The sequence below is a fragment of the Barbatula barbatula genome, assembly GCF_947034865.1.
Source record: "Barbatula barbatula genome assembly, chromosome: 7".
NCBI lineage: Eukaryota > Metazoa > Chordata > Actinopteri > Cypriniformes > Nemacheilidae > Barbatula > Barbatula barbatula.
In genome coordinates this window covers 4,167,297-4,195,066 of record NC_136770.1, presented here as the reverse complement: position 1 = coordinate 4,195,066, position 27,770 = coordinate 4,167,297, and the positions used below count along the sequence as shown (strand labels likewise).

The window sequence follows — 27,770 nt, the reverse complement described above, 5'->3', positions numbered from 1 at the left end:
ATTGTATAAGGTATGCATATTGATCTGAATCGATATATGATCAATATTGATCAATATATGATCTGCAAAGATTGGTGTATCACAAGATGGAGATGTGAATTTCTGTCCAGAATGAACTCTTAAACAAACTACAAGATGCTTTATAGCGATGATATAAAAGAACCAGTTCGGTTCCCCAACGAACCATTTTCTCAAAAGTTCTTATATGAACCGTTTCTTTCTTTCTCTGTCATTGTCTGAAGAACTTTTTTCCAATACAAAGAACTTTTTTCTTTATAGAGTCATTCAGCCAAAGATGATTCTTCTTTGGCTCTTTCAAGAGCGCTAAGAGTAAAATGTTGAAAAGAAATACTGTTCTTCTTTTTTGACAAATCTTTGCACTATGAAAACATACTGTATCTTGGTCAAGGTGAGGTGCGGCGAACACCTGTTTTGTGATCATAGATGCAGAGTGGCAAACAAAAGTTAGTGAAAGGATCAAAAATGGAAGTGAAAAAATTCATTACGATTGTTTTCAGATCAAAACACTTTACTAACCTACGGTGAGGGGACTCTAGGTAAGTGTTAAAAAACTTAAAATATACCGTAGTATATAATGAAATGACCTTTTTAAAACTCATCTGGTTTGTTATTTGTTTGAGAACTTTTAACGGTCCCTTGTTTTTTATTACTTTATGCAGAGTAATTTTTAGTACGTTATAACTTTACTGCCTCCAACAACAAAAGTGACTATGATTATACCATATAACAGACTATATTAGATTAGGGTACATCTGCGTACTGCGTGTGTGTGAATCGGAAATCTTCAACTGATCTCAAGCAAGCATAAAGCTGAGATGTTTTGGTACTCCGAAATCAGGTCCTGAACCCAAATGAGTCATCTGACCTCTAAAAAAATCTTTTAGCACCATTAACATTTGAAACACACCTAATGACATGTTAGAAAAACTAGCAGCGGAATCCACTCAGTCCATTTAGTCTCTGTAATTAGCACTTGGCCATTTTTGCACATAAATGGTCGTTCGTGTTTTCTGGACTGTGTCACGTTTATTTTTTGCAATCGCTATTGGCTTTCAAAGTCAGTGATGCAAGAGAAACTATGGCTATTAAATGCCTGACAGCCTCTAATTTCCATTAGAGATATTTGTGTTGATCAGAAAAAGAGTTTGAACGCAATATATTTGGTGTGTTTAATGCTCATGTCTTAAAATGCAAATGGATGCATGTGTGGCTTTGTTTTCATTGTGTTTACGGTGTTGAGTTGTTTATTACTCTGTTTTAATGCCTTTGATGAATCTCCAGTGTCATGCTGAATTCATAAATATTTGTGAATTGTTTTTGATGAGAAAGAGTGGGTGATGGGAAATAATATATTGACTATAAATATTGTTGATCGGTGCAGCTCTTTGCAATAAATCAGTCGACTTGCTTGGCACAGCTGACCGAATCATACTGAAGAATCATCAGGCTGAATCATGAACTAAATCGCTCTGATGAATCACTTCCTGTGTTAACATCAGTTAATGTGACTGTGTCCTGTGATTTTTTTAAGCGATTTCCACATTTCAGAAATCTAAATGCAAAAATGTAAAGCAGTCTAATTTCTGATTGGTTGTTTATAGGACACAACGGATTTAAAGTAGGGAAGTCAAAAGGAATCGGGCCAACGGCTTTTTCGGTTTCCCACCTGCATTGTTTTATTATGAGGACGGACTGTGTTGCAGGTCATTAGTGAATAAATGTTTTTTTTGTGTGTGCATTTCTAATAGTGCATTGAAAAATACCATGAGTTCTGTTGTTATAAGTGGTATTTAATTTTTGTTGGTAGAAATACTCTTTAGGGCCAGTTGCAGGGCTGGGGATGTTGGTGCCCCCTGCTGAAAAATATGGGAAGCATGGATTTAATGTCCTCCATTAATTCATAGAGAACAAGGGGTCTGTGTGCTGCGAAGACAACAGACCGATGGTGTTCCCACATCATCCATTTCCTGTTTATTATCTTGCCCTCCAATGCTTGAAAATGAATATAATTGCAATGCATAGACCAGTATGTAGAAGCACGCTCTCTCTCTCTCTCTCTCTCTCTCTCTCTCTCTCTCCCTCACACACACAAACACGCAGCGCAGACGCATGGCAACCGCGGTATCGTGTCACACACGGTGGGTTTGAGGGAAATTTGCTGGCTGCTTGGCAACCAAACAAATGGAGAAATTGGTCTGGGCAATTTTTCTTTTCCAGATGATTAGGTTCAACAGAAATTATGGTTGCTAAGATCATTGACCATAAAATTAATTATTAAGCTGGGAATAAATTGCATTTCTAATGCTGCTAAGCAGTTTTCCCTACGCTTTACCATAGCTTATCTATAGTATGTTGTTTATTTTTGGTCGATTTATGTCATGGAGGATATTAGTGAAAAGCATGTCCCAGAGTAATAACATGCACTATTTCAGATCTGACAGTAATGTGGGTATTTACCTTGAACACCGTGGCTTGAGGATGGTGACGTGGTGAGGGCTGTGTATCGGACGAATATCCATTACTTGCGTCAGTGCACGTTTACGCCGTCAACCTTCTCATTTTTTATCCCGCAGACTTGCAAATATTGGATCTCATTACAAAACACTAGAAATGAGATCAGATTTGGCTTTCAATGTGGGTCACTTTGTTTCTAATCTGATGCATATCTGACAGCTGGTCATATGAACGCTTGTATTTGATTCATAGATTAGATTATGATTTTAATCATTGTTGCAGGGCAGAGTGACTGAATTCATGTGAATCTTGAAAGAAGAACATTGGAAAGTGAGCGAGAGCTAATAATATCACGTTTCTCATTTAGAAATGAAACTGCCCATTCACTTTTCAAAAAGACATGCAACATAATTGAATTGGGCTTATCAACTTTCTGTAAACATTCTGTAATGTCTAAAGTAACTCCAAGTACCCAGTGGAATGTGTACATTTTGCAATAACACGAAAACAGTCTGAGACGCCACCATGCGTTTCATCTTTTCTCAATCCATGTTTTATTCAGTCTTTGGCAGAAAAAACTGCACTGTTGTAGCTTAACTGGTTGAGCATGACCAAGGTCAGGGTTCAAATCCCAATGCTTGAATGTAAATAAAAGCCCAACGCACCAGTGTTATCCGCAATGCATAGGAAAATTGCATGTTTTGCTTTAGCATAGGGTATATTTGTGAACCTACATAATAACAGCGAACGTTTTTCTCTGCTTTTAAAGCATGACACTATTCCCACCGCATCTCAGTGCTTTGCTTATTTTCTGTCAGCGCATTCTCTCTCTATAGGTCATTCCCATCCATATGCATGTGCCGTTGCCTGCACGCCGGGCCTCTTCACGGCACGTGCCGGTTGGCCGGCCCTGTGACGAATTTCCACTTCAACACTGCAGAGTCGCCTGTCTGCGCATGAACTGCGCTGGCTGCGTAACCTAAGCTCCGGCTGAGAAATATAATGTTATTTTTCTCCACCTGCTGCCGTAAAGCCCTCACGCCACCATGATGATGAAGGGATGCTGTTATGGTTGAAAACTGCAGTCGGATTGACGTTCTGAATAATTCAGGGATTTGCCTGGTAAACGCAACGTTGGGTCGAAACATGGGAGCCGGGTACACGGTGGGTGTCGCCAGTGTAATTGGTTTAGCGAAATGTTTTATGCCGTCTCAGGATTGCAGACATTAGGGGCCGCGTGAATGCAGGAGAGAAAGCAACACATGTTAACTTCTGACAGTCTATCCAAACGGTATTAGTGTTCGATCCCTGTGATTAGAGTTGTGGTGAGCTGCGCTTCTCGGCGTACGCCGTGGAAAGGGTAGCGGGATGCAGATTACACTTATGATACGTGCGCAGAGGTGTCCAACGCGCTAGCGTGTGCCGATTTGCCGGGAGCTGTGTGTACACGATCTATCCATACAAATGACTCATTCCGGTTTGCCTCCCTAATAGGTAGGCAGATGTGCCGGCCGGCCCCCCGCCCCCGCTCCGTGATGCTGGAAGCGAGGAGGAAACTGGGTAGACAGCCAAGAAAAGCAGCAGTTTGTCAATGCTAATCCTATACGATGGTCTATGTGACGTGTTGCAAATGTTCGGCTGTCAATAGCAATATAATTGAGCTTTCTTTCAATCTCGGCCTCGCCAGGTTGCCGCGGCTGTTCAGGTTCCCCGCGTCGCTGTCGGGCCTGCGCGCGAGCCAGGGAATTAGGGAAGGCGATGCGATCCTGCTTTTCTGTAAGCAAATAGGTTGACCACCTGGCAACACTCACTGAACACTATGTGATCCTCCCATCGCTAGTGGAGACAGGCGCTTCGCAGTGAAAACGTGCCTCAAGCGTCTTTTCCTTCGCGCATATTTTGGGCTTATATACACTTTGCTGGTGAGCCTTTTGTAGACTCTGTTTGGCTGGGTCGGTCTGCACTTCTGACTTGGAATCGCCGGAGTGGTGACATTTGGTGGACGTGTCATCCCCAGTGTCAAGATCCATTTTCATCATGTTGTATTTCTTTTCGTGGCTGCCTTTCCACCTCTCCCTCGCTCTCTCATCCTCTTCACGAATTCCCTTTCCATTAGACTGCCACCTGCCTGCCCTTTTCAGGTGCTGATGTTTTAGAAGGGTGGAGCTGGCCTGGTCGGGGCATGTTCTCATAAAGTTTCTAACTGAGGTTCTTCTCTCGAACCAAGCGCGGGGCACATCACAGAGCACGGCCAGAAGTGGAGTTCTACATGTAAAAAATCATTCTCAACAGAGAAATGTAATATTCTGAAATAATGTTTAAACCTCTTAAGACAGATCTGTGGGATGGCTTACTGTAAGTGATGATTTACTGTATGCTTGTAGAAGCCACAAATCTATGTCATGTAATAAATAAATAATGACAATTAAAATGGTATTATTTAGTACGGCTGCACGATATTGAAGAAAAATGTGATATGCGACACGTGTCTCTTGGTAAATCATGTGATGATGACACTTCAACATTGCAAATCAGTTTGAACTGAACTGAAAAGTAAAAATGATATAACCAACAAACATGTTTCACATTATTTGAGATTCTTCATCGTCACTCACATGCCCTCAAGTGCACATACTGTTAGGCAGAACATTTGCCAGTCTCCTTACTATCTTAACCGACCTAAAACTTAACTATACATAACTTTTTCTAGAAGTATTGATTTCATTCAGTTTTTGAAATCCATTGTAATGAGCACATTTGCAATATTTAGATCATATTTTTGTGCATTTTAAGTAAGTCATTGACATGCATACTTCTAATATAGTATGCAATCCTATGAGTAGTTTTACTTATATAAGATGCTTATAAGAATCGGTTTTGTCGTTCAGTCTTTATTCTGTTATGATTTTAATATAATTTTTGCATCACATAAAAAATATCTCGCTCATCTCTATGCAAAGCAAACAGGCCAGCCAGTTGGATTGCTAACCAAAGATTAACTAAATACACCCAGAATTAAGACCAAATTGTTTGTAAAGTGATTTTGTTTTATTTCCAAGCAGGCACACAAATATAGCATTGATAAAACGTTGACTCAGCCGGTCGAAACTCTTGTAAGGAGCAGAGGATGCTGTGAAAAGTAGAATCGTACAAGACCAAAGAGTCTTGTAAGAAAAGTCCTCTGCATTCAAGACAAGGCATGAGAAAAAGTCCTGACAAAACTCAGATATGTATTATGTGGTGGTCTGGAACGAAGACAGAACCTTAAAGTCCCTCAGGGACCCAATGTAAAAATTTCACAATGTGTCCGTGTGGATCTTGATCATTCCAAAGTATTTTCTCTCTGACCACCTCTCCTTGTGGTCCTGTTAAGAGCACAGAGGCGTGGAGGTCACCGTCTCACCGTCGTGTTCAAGAGCAAGGGTGGATGAGCGCATGCCAACCCTGCTTTCAAATGATGCCGTGTCATTTAAAAGAACTCCTGACATATCCTATCTGAATCTGCTTTGAGAGCGGAGGCTACACTTCAGACGGGAGAGAGAGAGAGAACCTCGACATTGTAAGGCGTTTAACCTCGGTAAAGAGGCCTTTGCGTTATTTCAGTCTAATATGAAATTGCCTCACGGCCCAGCTCTATGCTCGAAGAAAAAACAAGGAGAGATAGACAACACGGCAGACCTTTTTCCAACAGTCTGCCCTTTTCTTTGCTGAGGTGAGGTGTGGAATAGGAGGGAGGTGTTTGTTGTTGTCCTATGATGGGGTTATTTTGCCATGATAGCTTGATTTTCCAAACACCTGCACCCACCGTCTGTTTACCTTTAATAAGTCAGAGGCTGGGAAAAGTTGTTTGTGCTGGAGTATTGTTGATCGATTTTGAAGTAGATTGTTGGTTTTTGTCAAATCGAAAGGTCTCTGATGCAAGATGTGCTCACCTCAGAATGTTTCTAATGGAAAAAAGACTTGCTCTTAACAGCCCAATAGTTGTATTTTTGTTATTATTGGGGCTATAGTATTGTGTAGGATTATTGTAGTATAGTATTGTATTGGGTATATTAGGGTGGTATTGCATTTAAAATATTGTTTTACTAAAAAATATTTCAAGGCCTTTATATAAAACAAATATTCGATTTTTATATTCAATTTTTAAAACACATATTCATTTTTTTGATCAAGTGAAATCAAGAATGATTTTCAGTGTACGGTATATAGCTCCATGGACAATAATAAGAAGGGGTTATGATATAGTGATCTAGATCTCTTAAGCAGAGGAAAGCGGATCGGATGGTTGTGCCAAGACAGAAGTGGTCAGGAGCGTGGCGGCCATCTTTAGTGCATCTACAGTCCTACAGTTGATATAATTGAATTGAATCTCGAAGCATAATAGGTAAAATCACACAGGCGTAATGGCTTAAGGTAAAGAGGCACTGAAAAACCACTCACAACGATCACAGCCGTGAGTGTGTGAGAGAGAGAGACAGAGAGACAGAGAGACAGAGAGACAGAGACAGAGACAGAGAGAGAGAGAGAGAGAGAGAGAGAGAGAGAGAGAGAGAGAGAGAGAGAGAGAGGAAGTGTTGCCTGGCCTTTGTGCCTGCTGATGAAAATGAGTCAAGTGGCACTGCATCGATTTACATCTCATCTCTAAAAGACATTCTCATTGAGCAAATAAGCATTATTTCAACGGGTTTAGAGTTTTAAGCTCTCGAATCGCCCCTTATAAAGTATGCTCAAGCTCGGGCTGTTTTTTCCTCTGTCAATTTCACATTAACATTGCACATTGCTGTTTTGAACAAGACTCTTTCATATGGAAAATGACTACTTTCACAAAAAAAAAACTTTATTTAAAATAAGGGACTGTTACTTACAACATTTTTAACTGAAAGATGCGTTTTGTTTTCCTGTCTTAGGGTTAGTATTTTTCTACATTTGGTCGTCTTTCCCTCATGAATTCCCTTTATACATGTCTAGTTACTTGAAGAATTCACATAAGACAGTTGAATGCAAAAAGATATAGATAGAAGATATAGTCCCAGGCTATATGGTTGCTATTTGCCGGTTTTTGTCACCACAACTGTATCTTCTGTATTTTACCAAAGTAAGAATGCTGTATCAGAATCCAGAGTGAGCACTAAACATTAAAGCTGCAATAACACAGGCAGTTTCTGACAATCTCATATAAGTACCTATAGAGTAGTTTTGCATAATTCGTATCTTCGAAGAGTATTTAGTTTGATCACATAAAAGATAAAAGATAGATACAGCCGTACGATTATTTCTGGAAAAATACAACATGCGGCGGGAGGAACCAAATCACGAGCACACAATAGCCTGCCCCAGATATATGACTTATTTTCACTCATGTCCTGCATCTTTTAACGTGGGCGGCTCTTTCTTTCGCCTAGCCGTGCTTTTCCGGGAGAATTGCCCAATAAAAGGAATAGACTTTCCGAAACAAGTCGGAGTGCTGGGGGAGTGTATCGTGCACAGATATACACCAGACGTCCAACTCGTTTTTGACCATGTTAAGCATTTCATCCCCTGTTTAAAGAAGCAAAGATATGCATGCATACATATACTGTATAATATAGTTGAACAACGTACTTTGGAACGATGCTCTACCAACTTCAAATTCTTTTTTCTTAGCTAGAAGTAAAGTCAGGTTGTTAGTCACACCATACAGAAAGCACACACACACACACACACAGAAACGGACTGACTCACTCAGTGAAGCAGAGACTCTCTGCCTGGGTGAGGAGCTGTTAGCGTGTAGCTAATGCTTTGAGGCAGAACAGAGGAGGGTTCCCGAGGAACCCTTTACACCAGTGTGGAGGACAGCCTGGCCAACTCGCTGACTCTCTCAGCCGGATGCACGCAGTTGGGCTCGGCGCCAGGAAGAAAGAAAGCCACTATAGTGAGAACAAAGAGGTTGTTGGCAAAGAGAAGCAGAGATATTAAGGTTCAAGAATGTAGCGAAGTACAGTTAGGGCATAGGGAACACAACTTCCCCGTGAATTAGTTGTCGTGTGCTACTACGGTTGAAGTTGATTGTGGCGTTGTTACAGCTTCCTTGGAATCAAAGAAGATTTTCGGCTTTTAGTACGGACATGATAGGATATCAATAAAGTTTACATTTAGAAGATGTTAAAATGTCTTCCAATGAATAGCACTTTTATGACATCATGCTACAACTTCTGATCAAATTGAGACACTATGAGTTAAACTAAACGCTATTGGCTATTTTAAAATGAGTGGGAGACACTTATTATATACTTAACTTACTGGTTCAGTGAAAATTACGTTAAAGCGTCAACAAACCAGAGCATTTCACAGCAGGGTCATTCTAAAAAAACAGTGACTTTTTTACTTCAATAAATCCCGATATGTAATTTAGTTTTAATGCCGAAAATTGGATGATTAGTATTCACCGGCACGATTACATTGTTACCAATAATAGGAAACTTGAATCTTTTTCCTCATTTAATTGTTTTATTTTAATTATTATTTGCATTGAGTTTTCTTTGATTGTTGCTGAAACACTATTGACCATAACACACGTGGCAATTTCCCATGAAAGGCTAATGTTCCATAATCAAAACAAGCATGTCAAGGCACAGTAAAATCTATACATTATACCCATAAACATGTTTTTCCAATAGAAATCCTTCATACTGACACAAACCAAAGCACCACCAATGACGCTTATAAAGAACCACACACAATCTTATATTTTCTTATATTAAGAAAAGAAACACCCACCATGTGTGCGCTTGGTCTTCTTTGTTGACCTTTGACCTGTAAGTACATGCACATAATTTTTTTTTCATAATAACATGTTTTTGTCACCAACAACACCAATTTTTTTATTATTTGTATTAATAAATGATTATTCTGGTTTGCATTTGTATGCTTTTATTAGGCCCTATACTTGTGTTTATTTGCTTAACTTAATAAAAAAATAGATGAAATGGAAATGTTTATTCACCATACAAAATAGGTAGGGGGATATTTTTACAAAACAATAAAGACTTAAATAACAATCATCATAATAAAAGAGCACAGAGTTGCGTATTAATGGCTAAATCGGGTGGATTTTTTCACTCGGAAGCCTTTTAAATGCCTGTAAAGCGTAGGGACCGTATTTTGAAAATGACCCAGAAATTTAGTGGGTCTGTAAGACGTCACTGTTGATATAACCTTGGTACCTGCATAGAAAGGGTTTGAAAACCATCCACAACACCTTTCGGAAGAATCACTTATACAAACGTGACCCCCAGCAGAAAAACACGGAGATATTTTCGCCAAGAGACTTTAAGCAGCAAGAGTTTTGACATCCATTGATGCTCGAGATCCAGAAGCCCCGATCGGCACACTTATAACGATAAAAAACAATGCAAACACAGGGCATGTTTTATTCACATTTCCCCCTGCATGTTAGAGCAGATTTTGAGCTTGGCTGGTCTTTTTCTGGGACCCCTTTTTAAAGAATACTTCCAAGACTGAATGTGCCCGGCGTGTGTCTATGTGTGTTATTAAGAGAGACTTTAATATTTCTTAGGCTCGCCCCCCTCGCCTGCGACTTATGACAGAGGCCGAATTGCGAAATATGTTTACCGTGACTGTGAATGACTGCCGACCGGCCTGGGCGGGCATCTGTGCGACGGAGACTAATGAAAGTGCCCATACGATGGAAGGGAGGTCACTGCGTTCTGCCTGTAATGAGGAGCGAAGGGATTGTTACGAAAGAACACAAGAGCCCGAGATCCACACTACACAAAGCTGAACGAGGCCTTTGACGGTACGAACGCAACCCATCTCCGCCGATGTGAGACGAAATGTTGACCGAAATGAGATGAAGGCAGAGACTGCGATAATGGAGGTGGGGTAAGGGAGAATGATGCGTAGATGAAAAGGAGGGCACGAAAGACGAACCCTGTTATGTCTGTGCTCTGCTGAGCTGCAGTTACACATTTTCACCAATAGAGGGCAGACAGCCTTTATAATGTCAGACGAACTCTCCATCCCTTTTAGTGCTGTCTCCTATTAAAAAAAAGCCACAGTTCTGCAAGATATATATATATATATATATATATATATATATATATATCACTCGTTAGGCAGAGATTCAGCAGCAATGATGGTTTCAAAAGTCAAAATAAATAAATAAACAGGCAACTTGAGTCCGGTTGTGAGTGTTTACAGGACTCTATTTATCCACATTTTTCTGAAGCACTGTTGGCAGTCTTCGTCAACAGTCGTTCTAGACATCAGGTTGAACTTATTTTGAAAGCCTACCAGCCTAGACACACATGGGTACGGTGTACATCTTGCTTACTGAGAATTGCTCTTGAATTCTATGCAAACCCAAAGTCACCACGAGAAAAAAATATCACAATGAATGAACTCGAATCAGATTTGTTGTGCCTCTGAGAGATTTAAAGGAGGTGTTCTGAGGTTTTCCAGCACGCACGTACACACACAGTCTAAACAAAGGAAAGCTTGTAGTGAATGAGCAAATTAACAACTTAATATTCAAACAATATGTTCGTAATGTGCTTATCTCTTTTTAGCACATTTTGGCTTTCACGGATGCAGAGTTATATTTAAACTAAATGGAGACTATCTAATGTGCAGTCATGTGACACTGTGGCTGCTCTGTCATTGGTCCAGTCAGACTCATCATATGACTGTTTAGAAACGCTGGATGTATTCATGTTGATAATTGGATTGGTCTCACTGTGAATTTGTGATGCATTTGTGTGAAGATTTCTCAGTTTTCTTCGTGCTTGCATATGCCATTCTTGAGTAGGAATGAGAATGGTGGTTCTGATTTCACTGAATATAAGCAATAATGAAATAAAAGTTCACTTTGTGCTTTGAACCGTCATTCAGTAGAGATTTAAAGAAGATTTAATAGAAGTCTATGCTGTTTGATTAGTTTATTATAAGCAAACAGTCTTTCTCATTGACTACAGTGTTGATTGCTCATTTAAGACTTAAATTCATTTTTATTCATAAAGTTTAGGGTAAGGTTATATATTTCAATAAACTGTCATCATTTTTTTTTTTTTTTAAATATTATGATTTACACTCTGTTATTATTGCGGTGTACACATAATACACCAAATAGTAACACCATTTTACGTTATTTATAAGTACCCTCTATTTCTACTCCATCCTAAGAAAATACAGCTGTTTTCGAGTTGGTCTAAATAGCATTTTAAGAAATTGTTTTAAAGAGTATGTGTTCGTCGCGTATTTTTCACTTTCCGGTTGTGAAACACGAGTGTTGCTGCGATAAAGAGTTATGTGTCTTTGCTTGTGTTTTCACACTCAAGCGCTGTCATGTTGCGGATGATGAATCTGCATCAGATGCTGCAAAACAAGATTTCTGATGATTCCTTCAGCAGGTGTTGCTGGATTGGTTTATTTTCTCAAGTGTTTGAGGTTGGAAGATGCAATGAGGTGTTTAGACGTTCTCTCTTTCTCTCTCAATCTTTCATTTCTGTCTGTCTGAACAATATAAGCAACACACTGCTAATGAAAAGCACGCCGGTGCCATAATGGAGACCAGAACCTCAATTTCCTATCAGAACCTTGGCCTTTCTCTTTGCGTGTATGCGCATGCGTGCGTGTTTGTGAGGCATTGTGCAGTTGCTTTTCAAAACGGTGACAGATTTTCTAAACGTGCCGTTTTTATGATCTATTGTGTAGGTTTGGCCTTACTAAATGGTTGTATTCCTATATTTAGCTTGTAACAAATCGCTGTTGTCCTTCTGAAACATTGTATCTCCATATTTCGTGGTTTTTATTTGTTGCCATAAATCATTATCGCTAGTCACCATTCATGTTTGTCACTGGGTTTTGCAAATATCTATCCGATAAAACATATTAAAAAGTGCTTGTCAACTTTGACAATACAGTATTTAATCATTTAAAAAGCGTTTTCTCTGAAAAACATTGAGGTTTCAGAAGGACAGAGACGACATGAAGTGCGATTATTACAATATGTTCGATAATATTTGAACGCATACTGAAGCAGCTATTTCACACATGTTTGGTTTCCATATCAGCTTGGTATGTGTTACGGCCCAGGTGAAATCTCATTGGTCCTTAATTCCTATCCATATAAATGTATATTGCTATGTTCTGATTGGCTGTGTTTGTTTAATGATGTACTCCATCGTGCACTTATTGGTCGTAACTTTGTGCCTGTTTGGGAAACACTGCATGTCTGGTTTCAGGTGCTGATGGGCGCTCTGTGTTTTCAGGATGCAGTTTTCACTGAAGGGTGGGAATCGAGGGGGTTGTTAGTGTATCCACCCCATGGGAGAGAGTGGGTGAGATAGTGGAAGTGAGAGGCGTGCTTGCCAATGAATCGTCCCGCGGGATCGAGACAGAAACAGCAGTCTATTATTTCTCACACATGGGGCATCCAACTACACGAGCAAGTCATGCAGAAGCAACTACACACTTCTGTGAAAAACTACTGCGCGATGACCTATTATTTGCCTTTTTCATGAATATAGGTCAGAAAAGGGCCTGAAAAATATATTATATTTTTCTTTTCAACTTTAAGAACTTGATTTGTTAACCGTGGAAAGTCAAAGTAAATATCAAATAAAGCTGTTGTCATTTTTATTCCTATTTAAACGGGGATTGTGTTTTTTACTGCAAAATGTAGAACGTCTAAATACTAAATATTTTTCATTAAATAAAAACTTTATTATGCATATACAAACACAAATAATTAAACTTATTAATTTACACATCGAGGATGCATCACATGTATTGATATAAGTCATATTTTTAAGTTGGATCGACTCAAGATTTGAACCAACAAATCTGAATGTGTATCGCTCTCACAGAAAGTGAGAACACGTTGATGGCAAAAAAATATCACAACGAATGAACTTGATTCAGATTTGTTGTGGCTCCAAGAGATTTAAAGTAGGTGTTCTGAGGTTTTCCAACACTTGATGGAACTTTCTAGCAAACTCTGGAGCTAATCTCTACACAGAGCCCTGATCTCCAGCTAAACCGTGATGGCGGTCCTCAGGCAGCGCTGACTTTTGCAGAGCAGGAGGTTAGGTTAAAGCGAGACTTAACGCAAATCCATTAAGCGTTACGCTGTCGGATATGAAGCATCCTTTAGAATGCCTTCTAAGAAAAACTGACATAAGCCTTAAACGTTGGAAATGTAATTCATTAAAGATCTGCATGTTCGCAGATTTGTTTATGCATGGTGTAATTGCCTATTTACTCGCAGCCAAAGATGTCTCCATTTTGTGAAAAGCGGTTTAGAGGCGTCAATTTCTTTTATTTTCTTGCCTTGCCCTGAGTGAGAGAATCGAGTATGTGCCTCCGTCGAGTAGCAAACTTCTCTGACACTGATTCTGTGTACTTTGAAGTGGGCAAACATCTTTGCTGAAAGCGCCTGTGTTTGCCAAGCATCAGTGCCATCACCAGCGTGTTTGGCCTGTTACGATATAAAAACACGCGGCTAATATGGGCTGACAAGCATGATAAGCCATGATTGCGTGTAAATTGGCAGTGGCAAAGGTTTAAGCTGGTCTTATGCTAATAAAGCGGCGAGTGACTGCTGGGCAAACACACAAACAAACACACACGCACACGCTTATGTAGACTTTAAATGTGATGTGCATACAAACCGAGTCCAGAATCAAGTTTTTACCATACGGAAGATGCATTGAGAGATACGTGAGACCGTTTGCATTATTTTTATAGAGGATATGTTTGTACCTTGTGAATATGAAAATGTGAAATATTCTAATTTAGTGATATTTGTATCTTTTTCTATTCTTTATTTATTATTCCATTTTTCTAAAAGCTCTAATTCACAAAATAAAATGTCCGTGCAATCTGTGGAATCTCATTTTTTGGTCTGTGAATATTATACATATGTGTTGCTTCATTTAATTCTGAAGAAATACAAAACTTTTGAATACACGGATTTACATTTACGAGGTAGAAGTGCAGGTTGCAACATGTTTTCTTTTCTAGACGCTTGATCGCACAATTTTTGCTTAAAGTTTGACCCTTAGAGACCCACTGTAGCAAAACCGCCAGGCACTTTTAAATGATTCGGTTAAATCTGTTATTAAAAATATCTTTATTTCTAAACAAGCATATAATAGGGTTTAGGGCTCTGAAATCTCTCCTGGTATCGTTTGGCAGAATATATGCATATCAGCGAAATTCACAACACTTAATTTACTCAGCAAATCTGAATCTTGCATTTATAAACATTGCAGTCACTGCGGAGAGACATGCTTCATTATCACTGCATATGTTTTGTTTGTTAAACCCAGCACCTGCTCTTCAGTATTTGTCAAAAGAACTGAAGCGTACTCATGTACCTGTGAAGTGTTCATGGTATTTGACAGTTCTTGCTTCAGAAGGGTAGAATTACACTCTGTGAGTTATTCCACTCGCAATATTGCTTTGATAGCTGTATGATATTGTATTTCACAATATAAGACGCCAATATTTGGTGTGGTTTCAGAAGAACCCAAGCACACCATATGAATATTACACTACAGAAGATCTGTGGTTCACTCAGCACATATTCCACATATCTGTTACTAAACTGTATGTGTGGTCCTGGTAAACACTAGAGATATAGTAATACCTCTCATCACAAATATAGTTTTCAAGGGTTAAAGTGTGTGTTAGGTGAAAATAAATATATATGTAGAATAAAACAATAAAAGTCTATGGAAAGTTGTTTATTTATCATGTGCATGCGTGTTTTTTGGCATAAATGCGCAAACACACACACAGGATGAAGTAGGCAGATTTATTTAAAGGAAACATCTATGTGAAAGATACACTTTTAACACATTAAACAAGCAATTCACACAAAATTTCGCACGTTTTCTGTCTTTCCACGCGCTAACTCTTTATTTTAACACCTTTAAATAAGGATTTTGACAAACAAAGAGAGAACTTTGATTCAGCAGATGTTAAGAGACATGGTCACTAGCTCATGTTATCTGGACGAAGCCAACAAACTATTATTGTGGAAACAATACCCTCAGGACGCCCTTATAGACGGTTTCATCTTAACAACTTTAACAAATGTTACTGCGCATGCACGCGTTCGTGACCCCTACTGAACTTCCGGAACACATTCACAAACCGTAGAGTGCCAGTAGATTATTTCTGATAACAAACTTAAGAACCCGAGAAGAACCGTTAGTTGGCTAAACTTATAATATTTGACGAGGGAAATGACCTATCGGGCAATTCAACTGTGATGAAATAGTGGGATTACAACACCTAGTCCTATGAAGCAATTGTGAATAATACAAATGAACGTACATTAAATCAAATACAAATAGTTATATTATTAGACAGGGACGTTAACTGGGGGTCTGGCGCGCACATCCGATGAAACGCTCTATAATGACCATCAAGACCTATGTCGATTAAAACTATTAGAGTATTTATGACAGAAAACCATTTCTTTTCTCTCTTTCTCTGCCTGATCATTCAAGCTGCACATGACTTTTATACTTCAACCTGTTGCAAAGTTCCTCATGGCAACCTTTCATTTCATAATGAAACATAATGGCAGTTGTGGTGCTAGAACTGTCCAAAATTTTAAGATGTGATAAAAAGTAAGGTTCTTCTGAATCCAGCGATCTGACAATGTCCCGTTTCTAAGACCGTCAGGACCGAAACAGTCCAGAAGTTGCCGTTTCTCCCTTTTTTACGTCTAATTGAATGTCACTTGCTTTCTGAAATGCTCCAAATTATATAATGAGGTCATTTGCATGGCGCTGAGATTGGCTGACCTTTGCTTTTGCCAATAATTACGGCAGAATTGAATAAGACAGTCGACAGAGATGGTGCAGAAAAAGACAACTTCCCGCTCAGAAAGGTTAGCGGAGAGTTCGGCACTGGACTTGGCCAAATGTCATTTGAGTTTCTGAGTGTGGTCGAAATTACCAAGTGTCAGAGATCGACAATGCAGAACTGCTTTATTTCAAAGGCGCGAGAATGTGCTTGATAAACATGGCGTGCGTGGGATCGTTGCACAGTAGTTGCTTAGTTTTTGTGTGAACATGTTGGATATGTGTAAATTGTTGTTGGTTTTAAAGCAACAGAGGCGCTAACATATATATGGTGGACTATACACAATACAATATTTTGTGAAACCAAGATCGTCACGGCCAGAACTCTCATGCGGTTTCCAGCCTCTGTGCCCAGTGTGAGCACATGGCATGTGAAATTGAATGCTCTGGCCGGGCCGTGCCAACCCAGCAGTGCTATTCCTATGCCTATCGGCCCTGCGGGCCAAGCGTGCGGTGACCAGCCGTCAGCGTGTGTACAGAACTTATCCACTACCTCGTAGTATATAATGATTCGCCCTGAAGATCAGAAGGGTTTTTGTTTTTAGGAGTTTTTTTATTTTATCTCTTTTGATCTTAAAGGGATAGTCACCCAAAAATGAGCTAGTTTGAGTTGCTCATGTGCTGGTTTAGATGGTCATGAGCTGGTTTAATCTGGTCACGTGCTGTTTTAAACTGGCCATGTGCTGTTTTTAGCTGCTCATGGGCTGGTTTTAGCTGCTCATGTGCTGGTTTAAGATGGTCATTAGCTAGTTTAAGATGGTCATGTGCTGGTTTTAGCTGCTCATGGGCTGGTTTTAGCTGCTCATGGGCTGGTTTTAGCTGCTCATGTGCTGGTTTAAGATGGTCATTAGCTAGTTTAAGATGGTCATGTGCTGGTTTTAGTTGCTCATGTGCTGGTTTAGATGGTCATGAGCTGGTTTAATCTGGTCACGTGCTGTTTTAAACTGGCCATGTGCTGTTTTTAGCTGCTCATGGGCTGGTTTTAGCTGCTCATGTGCTGGTTTAAGATGGTCATTAGCTAGTTTAAGATGGTCATGTGCTGGTTTTAGCTGCTCATGTGCTGGTTTAGATGGTCATGAGCTGGTTTAATCTGGTCACGTGCTGTTTTAAACTGGCCATGTGCTGTTTTTAGCTGCTCATGTGCTGGTTTTAGCTGCTCCTGTGCTTGTTTAAGATGGTCATGAGCTAGTTTAAGATGGTCATGTGCTGGTTTTAGCTGCTCCTGTGCTTGTTTAAGATGGTCATGAGCTGGTTTTAGCTGCTCCTGTGCTTGTTTAAGATGGTCATGAGCTAGTTTAAGATGGTCATGTGCTGGTTTTAGCTGCTCCTGTGCTTGTTTAAGATGGTCATGAGCTAGTTTAAGATGGTCATGTGCTGGTTTTAGCTGTTCATGTGCTTGTTTAAGATGGTCATGAGCTAGTTTAAGATGGTCATGTGCTGGTTTTAGCTGCTCCTGTGCTGGTTTAAGATGGTCATGAGCTAGTTTAAACTGGCCATGTGCTGTTTTTAGCTGCTCATGTGCTGGTTTTAGCTGTTCATGTGCTTGTTTAAGATGGTCATGAGCTAGTTTAAGATGGTCATGTGCTGGTTTTAGCTGCTCCTGTGCTTGTTTAAGATGGTCATGTGCTGGTTTTAGCTGCTCCTGTGCTTGTTTAAGATGGTCATGAGCTAGTTTAAGATGGTCATGTGCTGGTTTTAGCTGCTCCTGTGCTTGTTTAAGATGGTCATGAGCTGGTTTTAGCTGCTCCTGTGCTTGTTTAAGATGGTCATGAGCTAGTTTAAGATGGTCATGTGCTGGTTTTAGCTGCTCCTGTGCTTGTTTAAGATGGTCATGAGCTAGTTTAAGATGGTCATGTGCTGGTTTTAGCTGTTCATGTGCTTGTTTAAGATGGTCATGAGCTAGTTTAAGATGGTCATGTGCTGGTTTTAGCTGCTCCTGTGCTGGTTTAAGATGGTCATGAGCTAGTTTAAACTGGCCATGTGCTGTTTTTAGCTGCTCATGTGCTGGTTTTAGCTGTTCATGTGCTTGTTTAAGATGGTCATGAGCTAGTTTAAGATGGTCATGTGCTGGTTTTAGCTGCTCCTGTGCTTGTTTAAGATGGTCATGTGCTGGTTTTAGCTGCTCCTGTGCTTGTTTAAGATGGTCATGAGCTAGTTTAAGATGGTCATGTGCTGGTTTTAGCTGCTCCTGTGCTTGTTTAAGATGGTCATGAGCTAGTTTAAGATGGTCATGTGCTGGTTTTAGCTGTTCATGTGCAGGTTTAAGATGGTCATGAGCTAGTTTAAACTGGCCATGTGCTGGTTTTAGCTGCTCATGTGAAGGTTTAAGATGGTCATGAGCTAGTTTAAGCTGGTCATGTGCAGGTTTAAGATGGTCATGAGTTAGTTTAAGCTGGTCATGTGCTGGTTTTAGCTGCTCATGTGCAGGTTTAAGATGGTCATGAGCTAGTTTAATCTGGTCACGTGCTGGTTTAAACTGGCCATGTACTGTTTTTAGCTGCTCATGTGCTGGTTTAAACTGGTCATGTGCTGGTTTTAGCTGCTCATGTGCTGGTTTAAGATGGTCATGAGTTAGTTTAAGCTGGTCATGTGCTGGTTTTTAGCTGCTCATGTGCTGGTTTTAGCTGCTCATGTGCTGGTCTTAGCTGCTCATGAGCTGGTTTTAGTTGGTCATGAGTAAGCTTAAACTGCTCATATGCTGGTTTTAGCTGCTCCTGTGCTGGTTTAAGATGGTCATGAGTTAGTTTAAGCTGGTCATGTGCTGATTTTTAGCTGCTCATGTGCTGGTTTAAGCTGCTCATGTGCTGGTTTTAGATGGTCATGAGTTAGTTTAAGCTGGTCATGTGCTGGTTTAAGCTGCTCATGTGCTGGTTTAAGCTGGTCATGTGCTGGTTTTAGCTGCTCTTGTGCTGGTCTTAGCTGCTCATGAGCTGGTTTTAGTTGGTCATGAGTAAGCTTAAACTGCTCATATGCTGGTTTTAGCTGCTCCTGTGCTGGTTTAAGATGGTCATGAGTTAGTTTAAGCTGGTCATGTGCTGATTTTTAGCTGCTCATGTGCTGGTTTAAGCTGGTCATGTGCTGGTTTTAGCTGCTCATGTGCTGGTTTTAGCTGCTCATGTGCTGGTCTTAGCTGCTCATGTGCTGGTTTAAGATGGTCATGAGCTGGTTCCTCACCAGCTTAAACCAGTGCAGGACCAGTTTAAACCAGTACAAACCACCATCAAAACGTACCTAACCCAGCATATGCTGTTTTTTCAGATATAAATACAGTTGTTTTGGAAGTTCTTCTGGATTGTGGAAAACTTTGAATAACAGACACATTTTAATGAATAAATCGATTATTTTTGGCAACCTGTTGTTAATGTAAGCAAAGCCCATTACATATGTTACTTTAACACTTTAGAAATCATTTTCGTGTTATGATTGGTATGTATGCACTGCATTTATACAGTATGTATACCCTCTCATCTTTTCACATGACAGAATTTGTCCTTGATCTGTCATAACGCTGTCATTTACAGGAATTGTTAACACATCATATTATTAGCGCATTAGCATCCAAAGCTACTCCACATGTCGCTGTGCTATAATTTCTAGCGTGTCATGAGTTGTACTGTGAAACGTGACTTGGGTCTGCGGTGCTGAGAGACAATTTTGGCCAAATAAACCAAAAAGGTTTCAAACTAATCCTCTGAAACGAAACCCACCATTTTATTTAAGACGAAAAGTTAAATTTGCAATTATGTAAAATTCCGATTGGGAAACAAAGAGACAAGCATTAACCCTGGGCTCCGTCTCTCTGCTCTCTGATTGTAGTCGCAACGGCGCGTCACGTTTCACCTGCCGGATGGGTCTCAAGAAAGCTGCAGTGACAGTGGACTGGGAGACCATGAGCCCGTGGGAAGTGGGCCGCTCCTCTCACATCCTCTCCCTCTGGTGCAGGCGCAGGATGAGTTCTACGAGCAGGCCTCGCCGGACAAGAGGACCGAAGCAGATGGCAATTCTGACCCCAACTCTGGTGAGTAAGCTCATTTGCAAGGGCCAATCCTTAAAGAAAGGGTTCATCGAAAACACTGTCATCAGATATTCAACCTCATGTCATTCTAAACCTGTATGACTCTTCCTTTTGTGGATCACAAAATAGGATGGTTTGAGAAATGTCTCAGTTGTTTTGTGTTCATAGAATGGATGTCAATGGGGACCAATGTTGTTTAGTTACCAACATTCTTCAAAATATCTTCTTTTGTGTTCTGCAGAAGAAAGGACCATACAGGTTTGGAATTTAATGAAGAGAAGTAAATGATGACAAGTTTTAATTTCGGGTGAACCAGCCATTTAAAACTCTCCTTATCCATGCCAAAAAAACAGTAAGACTGTGCGTCATCCGTCACAATGTGCACAAAAATGGCAAATGTTGCATTAAACAATATAAAAGAAATGTTATCCAATGAAGAAAGCAAAGGCTTGTTAAATTTAGATGCAGTAATAAATGAGAAACGGCAGAGGCAAAATAGCATCATTATGCACATTTGTGCAGAAATGCAGTCAACACTTTGACAGCATATTTAGAAGATCTTTTATAAATAATACGAGTGTGTAATACTGTAAACAAAATGGTTTTCTTGCAAGTTACGTTTTTTTACTGTTTTGATTTGCGTTGTATTATAATTCACTTTACAATTTTCCCCCATTGACTTTCCATAGTAGGAATAAAAACGAATAATGGAAACTCAAACTGGGCATATTTTGAAGCGTAATACTCCTTTAACCAATTAAGAAATATGTGACAAATCTTCATCCGCAGGTAACATTCTAGTGTTTGATATACAGTTATGTGATGCTGAATTTTTCAGTTAATAGAAATTCCCTTTGGGCAGAGCTACCCACCACTTCATGACCAGAGCCATTGAGTTAGAGTTCTGCCAAGGGTAGTTCAAAACACTGAAGCGTTCATGGAGTCTTCAGACAGTTCTAGGAAGTTAAACTAAATGCTTTACTTTTTAATTTCATCTTTTTATTCATTAAATGGCTTTCGCCTTTAAATGGGTTAGAAGTTTACCTCAGTTGATCTGTTTGGTCGCAGGAAACTATTGAGAGCCTCCATGAACCGCCATTGCTGCGAAAAACTGGTCCATTGGAGTCAACAGTGTTGACGCGACTCTCTCTCTCAATGGCTCAGATCATGACAAAATCCAAACGACTAACAATATGTTTTGTTGTTCGTCCAGACTGATTTAAGATCAACAGATAAGGTGATACTGTCTGGTTACGTCAAGACGTGTGTAATGTGTGTAAATAATCCAGTAAAAAAAAGAAACAAAAGCTGTAGTGTATATAAAAAAAGTTATCCTTCCTTATCTAAACAGCACACATATGAAACATTTTCATCCTCACCTTGCGCCAACGAATGGTCAGTCAAAATAAAACATTGTATTTATACGACCTGGTCCCCAAAATCTCACACAAGGATTTAAGGTGTCTTCTTGCGTAAAGACGGCCTTGATTGACGTTTATGTATTTATACGCTAATGGTCAGTCATGTCTCTGTGGGTTCAGAGAGCGTAGCAATACCAGTCTGAGCACCTACTTGATTAATTTAGCAATGATTTCCCTGTTGGCGTCCCGCGCGACAGACGTTAATGTTTTGTATATTTCCAGCGACAGTGACCTACTTTTCCCACCGCAGAACTCTAGCACCTGTGTCTACCAAGTTCAAAGCTAGTGCACACGTGTGTGTTTGCGTATTTGAATTAACTTGCTCATTTGACCAAGTCTACATTTTTCGCTACGATTGTTGAGTGTAGACAGCTCTAGAATTAGCAAATCATTTGGTTTTACATGAAATCTTTTTTGGTCTCTTAAGAATAGGTATAAATGGCTCCACATCTTTTCCCGCTATTAATATGATATTGAAAGTGTGATCTAGAGCAACACCGAGCCGCACAAGTATCTCCTTTTAATTTGATTGTGGGTGGGAGGGGGCCTGAAACAATCATTTGCATAAGGTAGGTGATAATTGCTCTTTTTAATGGAATTGATGGTGGTGTACACACCAATTATCTACAAGCTCTTAAGCTTGGTAATTAATTAGCACACAAATGGCCGCGGTGCCATGGAGACTGCATAATCAAATATTGGACACACACAGGGGCTATATTGAGAGCATCGCCACACTCACATGGCAACTTCAATTAGAGGTCAGTCGGAGAAAAGATGAACAAACTCCTTTTTTGTGCGAGCGTTTGCCACCAGCCATAAGAAACTGCTATATTTTTAATTCTAGTGGAAATGTCATACTTATGTACTCGCATTTACGTTGTTCAAAGTCTTATTTTTACTAAACGTTTGTTTAAAAGGTTTTGGTAGCTTTTAACCTAGAAATGTTTAGTAGATGTCACATTGGACAGCTCCAGGCACGTTGATGTGTCCTCCATCTTGGAACAGTCAACATTTTGCTGTTGTCTCTGCTTTTCAAGATGTCTGTTTAGCGATTTTGTTAGTTTGTTAGTTTAACAATTATAATATTTGGGTCTAAACAAAAGCACATTGTATGGATTATTTTGTTCAATTTCGAATTAATTTGTTAAATGTCTTGTGAGGAAAATAAGCAACAGCATCTCGATTCCCATCATGGAATTTTGATGGCCGAAATTCAAAGTTCGGACATTTGTTTTACTTTTGCAACTTTAAAAGCTGTTGTAAAGACTATAGCAATGTACAGGTGAAAACGTGACATAAAGATGTAGAAGGTGCATTACTAGTTTGTGGATCACAGATTGAACCGTGAGCAGATATGAACCAGTTAGACAGATCTTAATGAAGTGAGTGTAAAATCAATCCTGGTCCATTGGCTTGTAGATTTGGTGCACACTAATGAAGTCTGATGAAGATGATGAAACATGTGAAATTAATACATGTATGTCCTTCTCTTTGGAAACCAATTTACCATTTTATAAAGTCCATCTGATCTCATGCAGAACAGACTGTGAAAGTAGTACAGTGTGGAAAGTTATTTTTCTTTGATGTCAAGAACTTTAAAACTCTTTGAAACTGAAGTTATTTGTTGGATTTAAAGTGTTATACAGGTTAATGTAAACATGTAATAATGTACAATAGGGTTCTATTGGGTCCTGGGCCCCCAATTTATACAGTAAAGGCATTTACTTTGCAGTGATGGACGGCAGTTTGTCACAAAATTGTATCTATTGGTACGTGTTGGTGGATACGAATTTCCCTCTTTTTTCGTGTCACTCACAAAGACTTTCATTACACAGACTGCGTGTGTATTTACATTTACAGTATATATTTATAAGCTGATATCAAAATAAGTCCATATAGAAGTACATATTTTAGAATGTGGCTAACCAACATCTCACTTCACCCCGAACCCTAAAATCACAGCCGCAAAGGCTAATTTAGTAAAAAACACGACATTCACGAGGTGTCAAAACAACGATAAATGGCTTCCTTAACCCCGCCCCTAAACCTAAAGTCACAGGGGAAAAGTCAAATCATAACAAAACACACCAATGAGATTGGAGGTAACAGGAATTCACACGAATGAGCCACCTTGTAAAATAGGTACGAATTCCCATCAGATTGCGTTGATATATATTTATAAAAATGAAAGACACCGCGAATTAAAATAGATTAGACTGAAAGTCGTGCTGGCTGACACGAGAAAAGGGGACAATTCGTGTCAGGAAACTCAAATTAATAAATTACATTTTGTGACTATATAAGCAATTCCCGTACGACTGCGTTGGGATGTCAGTATGGTCAAACTGGTTTCATGTGCATTTATTTAATTGCAATAGATTATTATCTAATATTGACAATTTATAACTAATTTTCAAAGTCACAGATTCTGGGAAATGTCAGACTAAATCCAGAAAACCCACTCTATTTGAACCGTACCCTACAATAGCAGTTAAAACCAATGTCATGTCACAGCAAGTCGCCTGATCCGAGATGCCACGCAACAATGGTTTTTACTATGTGGAGCCATTGTGCGTCGTGCACAAATCTCTCCAAGCCCGTACACTCTGAGAGTTCAGAAAGCTCTCTTCTGTAGAAACTGACTGTGAGGATTAATTTGTCAACTTCCTACGATCTGTACCAACCACAGAGGAAGAAGGTCTGAGGTTGTGTTTTGTCGATTGTATTAATCTTCAAAAACTGGAGTATTATAACATCCCTCTGTGTTTACTCCGATTCGGGCATTAAATATGTTTGTTACCTTTGGAATTCAAAAGCTTCCTTCTTCATTAAAATACGGTTGACAGGACTGTCAATGGCAATTGTGCGCAACAACTTAAGAACACAGGGAAACATGTATCTGAGTGGGCTCCATTTGGACTCGACGGGAGATCCCGGGATTCGCCAGCTTCTGCTCCGCGTGTGTAGGATTCAAAAGCCGATCTACTTTTTCTCGAAAAACATTCGAACAAAGGCAACCTTCTGTGATGATAATTACTGGATTACCATGAAGCACTACCATGCGGGGGTTTGAAAAAAAAACGTTATTTTTTGTAAGAAAGTAGCAGCGAAGAGCTAGAATACAGTGCTGTTGTTAATGCACAAAATACTCTTATATTTCCTTTGGCAACTGGAGCTAAAACTATGCTTATTTCATGCAGCTGTTGTCAACTGGGAAAACGTATCCATTTGATTTTGTTTAGCAATTATTGAGATTGACTAATTCATTTTATTTTATCAGTCAAAGGATATTAAGTTAGTGGAGGCTAATTGTTGGTCAGTTCATGCGTCACTTCCTTATTCTGACGTTTTACCAATTTCAGATTTTATGATAGTGTTATGTAAAAGTATAATTTAAAAGCTTACAATGTGCCAGTAACTGTATTGACATGAGCAAGAACTAGTGAGATTATTAATGTGTCATTATTTTTGAAGTATGTGCTGGGATATTCAGTTTCAGTCAAAACTAACAATTTTAACACACACCTGTCCTTTTGCTTTTAAAGACATATATAAACCAGCTTGTTGGATTTATCATGGATGTATGTGCTCTGTAGAGCTTCAATATTCGCAGTCCTAGTCCTATCCATGTATGGATTCATATGATGGATTTTGTATTTAAATGAATAACTGAAGTAATTCACACCTGTGGTAGCATTAGGGTGAGTAACATAATCAGATAATTAAATATTTCGGTAACTATTCCTCGAAAGGATTTGCGAGACTTTGCATTTCCAACTTCCTAATTCACAACATCGATTCCCAGGCTGCTACGCAGTAAAATGAAAAAATATTTAATTTTGTAATGTAATAAGTCAGAGATATCGTGGGTGGGTGAGTTGGTGCTGGTGGTCATGGTTGGGGGGGGGTGATGGTTGTCACTATTTAAATACTTAAATACACAGGAGAATATACAATAACCCATAGCTATTTATTTATTAATGATGGTTTCAATGCCTTGGGTTTTATAGTTCAGTTCTGATCATTAAAGATTTAAATGCCTAAAGCTGAATTCTCTTCGAGGGGATTCTGAGTAACTGAGATTGTAGTGATGCACATACAGCAGGCAACCTTGAGGAACCAGTAATTAAACTTTATGAGCATTATTTTACACCAAGATTAGCCGACAGACTTTGTGTTGTGAATGAAAAGAACACCTGTGTAATGCTACGAGTTGTGCTGTTTGCATCATTAAAATAATTAAAAACACACCAAAGGCAAACATAGTCAATGCAATATGCTTTTTTTTAAGTTTAGCTCCGGTTTAAGAAAGTTACATTTTATAAAGAGCCTTTAAATAAATCGTGTACGGTTGGCCCCATGAGAGACAAACTCCACCCGAAGTAGAGCTTCTAATCGGTTGAGTTGGGTAGAAATATGTGGTGAATGCTTTTCATGGGCATATTTTTTTATGACAGTGTGGTATTGCGTGTTGAAGTCTGTTTGGGGTTTGCGATAGCAAGTTGAGTGCTTGTGGAAACACAGAGCGGCATAATAAAACACAATATTAATCAAAGAATACAGATGCAGATTAAAGTAGGTATTATTGTTTTAGTGGAACTATTGTGCATTGAATATTTCCTTCCTAAAATGCACTTATATACCACTGCTTCGCAGGGCTTATTGCTTTTATAAAACGGTTATTTCATATGCGTAACAAGGTTTCGTAAAATTATATTTGATTTATACGATATTTAGGAGTATATAATGCAGTCAGAAGTTATAAATGGGGGTATTTTTTATAACGGCTTAGAAAACAACCGAACAGAATTGACGTCTTGTGAAGCGAATCGTTCGATATTTTCATAAAACTGTATATAATTTTTAATAATATTAGCCATGCTGTGTAGCCTCTGCACACGTCCCGATCGCGATCGTCTTCATGTATTTGGTGGCAGATGGCATACCAGCGTCTGGTGCGTTTAGTGCCACCTGCAGGGGAGTGTTGAGTGACTTGACACAGAAATTGGTTCTACTCAAGAAAAAATGTCACCTACATCTCGGATGGCCTGGGGCTGAGTAAATAAACAGCACATTGAAGTCTATGTCAGCCACCGTAGAGCTTTAAAAGGGAGTGGGGAGTGAGCCTGGTTGCAATTCTCAACCTCACCACTACATGCTGCTAAATTTTATACACTGGTCCTTTAGGTGCATTTTATTATTTATTTTAAATAATTTTATATGATTCGTATATTTTTTACAATAAACAGTGTTTGTACAGTTATGGGTGGCCATGTGATTCCAAGACAAAACCAGTTTAATGGAAACACACAAATATCCAGGGGCTCCCTCTTGTGTTTATATACAGAGAATGGATATGCATACCTCAACAATTCAGTAATGACCAAACTACTGAGTCAAGCGCTCAAAGAGGAGCAAAAGATGAAGAACATCATGAAATCAAGCAGGGCAGAAAGACGGAGGTGCTGGAAAAATAGAGGGCGCATTCACGGAATAATGAGGATTCAAGGCAAACGCAACTCTGTCAATCATTTGCTTTTGTGCAATAACTGAAATTAATTACCCGACGTTGGCAGGGTGCCATGTTTGCTGTGCATGACTGCCGGCACAGACAGCAGGCCAGGAGAGAGACGAATGATGGATCGCAGGAAGGAGAGAGATTATGAGTGTTTGACAGATGAATTTTGATGTAATGGGGCAAACTGAGAATGAAGGGGGTGTTTAAGTTTTGTAGTTTAGTAAAGTGGTTCTTGTTAAATAACAAATGGGCGATGGAGGATCGGGAAAACATGCGTATTACTCATCTCTTAGTCATTGCATTTGGTTCTGGTTGGTCAAAAGCAAAAATCTCGGTTCAGAAATATATGCAACATGATTTAATTGGACGCACGCGCCTGGCCCAAAGTTTTTGGTTATAATATAACAAATAATTTTATATTTAATTCATATTAGTATTTTGTTGTATTCAAGTTGTATTAA

At 39.3% G+C, this 27,770-nt stretch overlaps 1 protein-coding gene across 1 annotated transcript in view; it reads left to right on the top strand.

Annotated features, from left to right (window-relative positions):
* The window catches only part of pcdh9 (protocadherin 9), a 209,771-nt gene that overhangs the window by 117,733 nt on the left and 64,268 nt on the right, over positions 1 to 27,770 (top strand). The window contains exon 4 of the mRNA XM_079460750.1: positions 20,169 to 20,370. Within this exon, the coding sequence (XP_079316876.1) occupies positions 20,169 to 20,370 (202 nt within the window). The remainder of the gene's footprint in view (positions 1 to 20,168; positions 20,371 to 27,770) is intronic.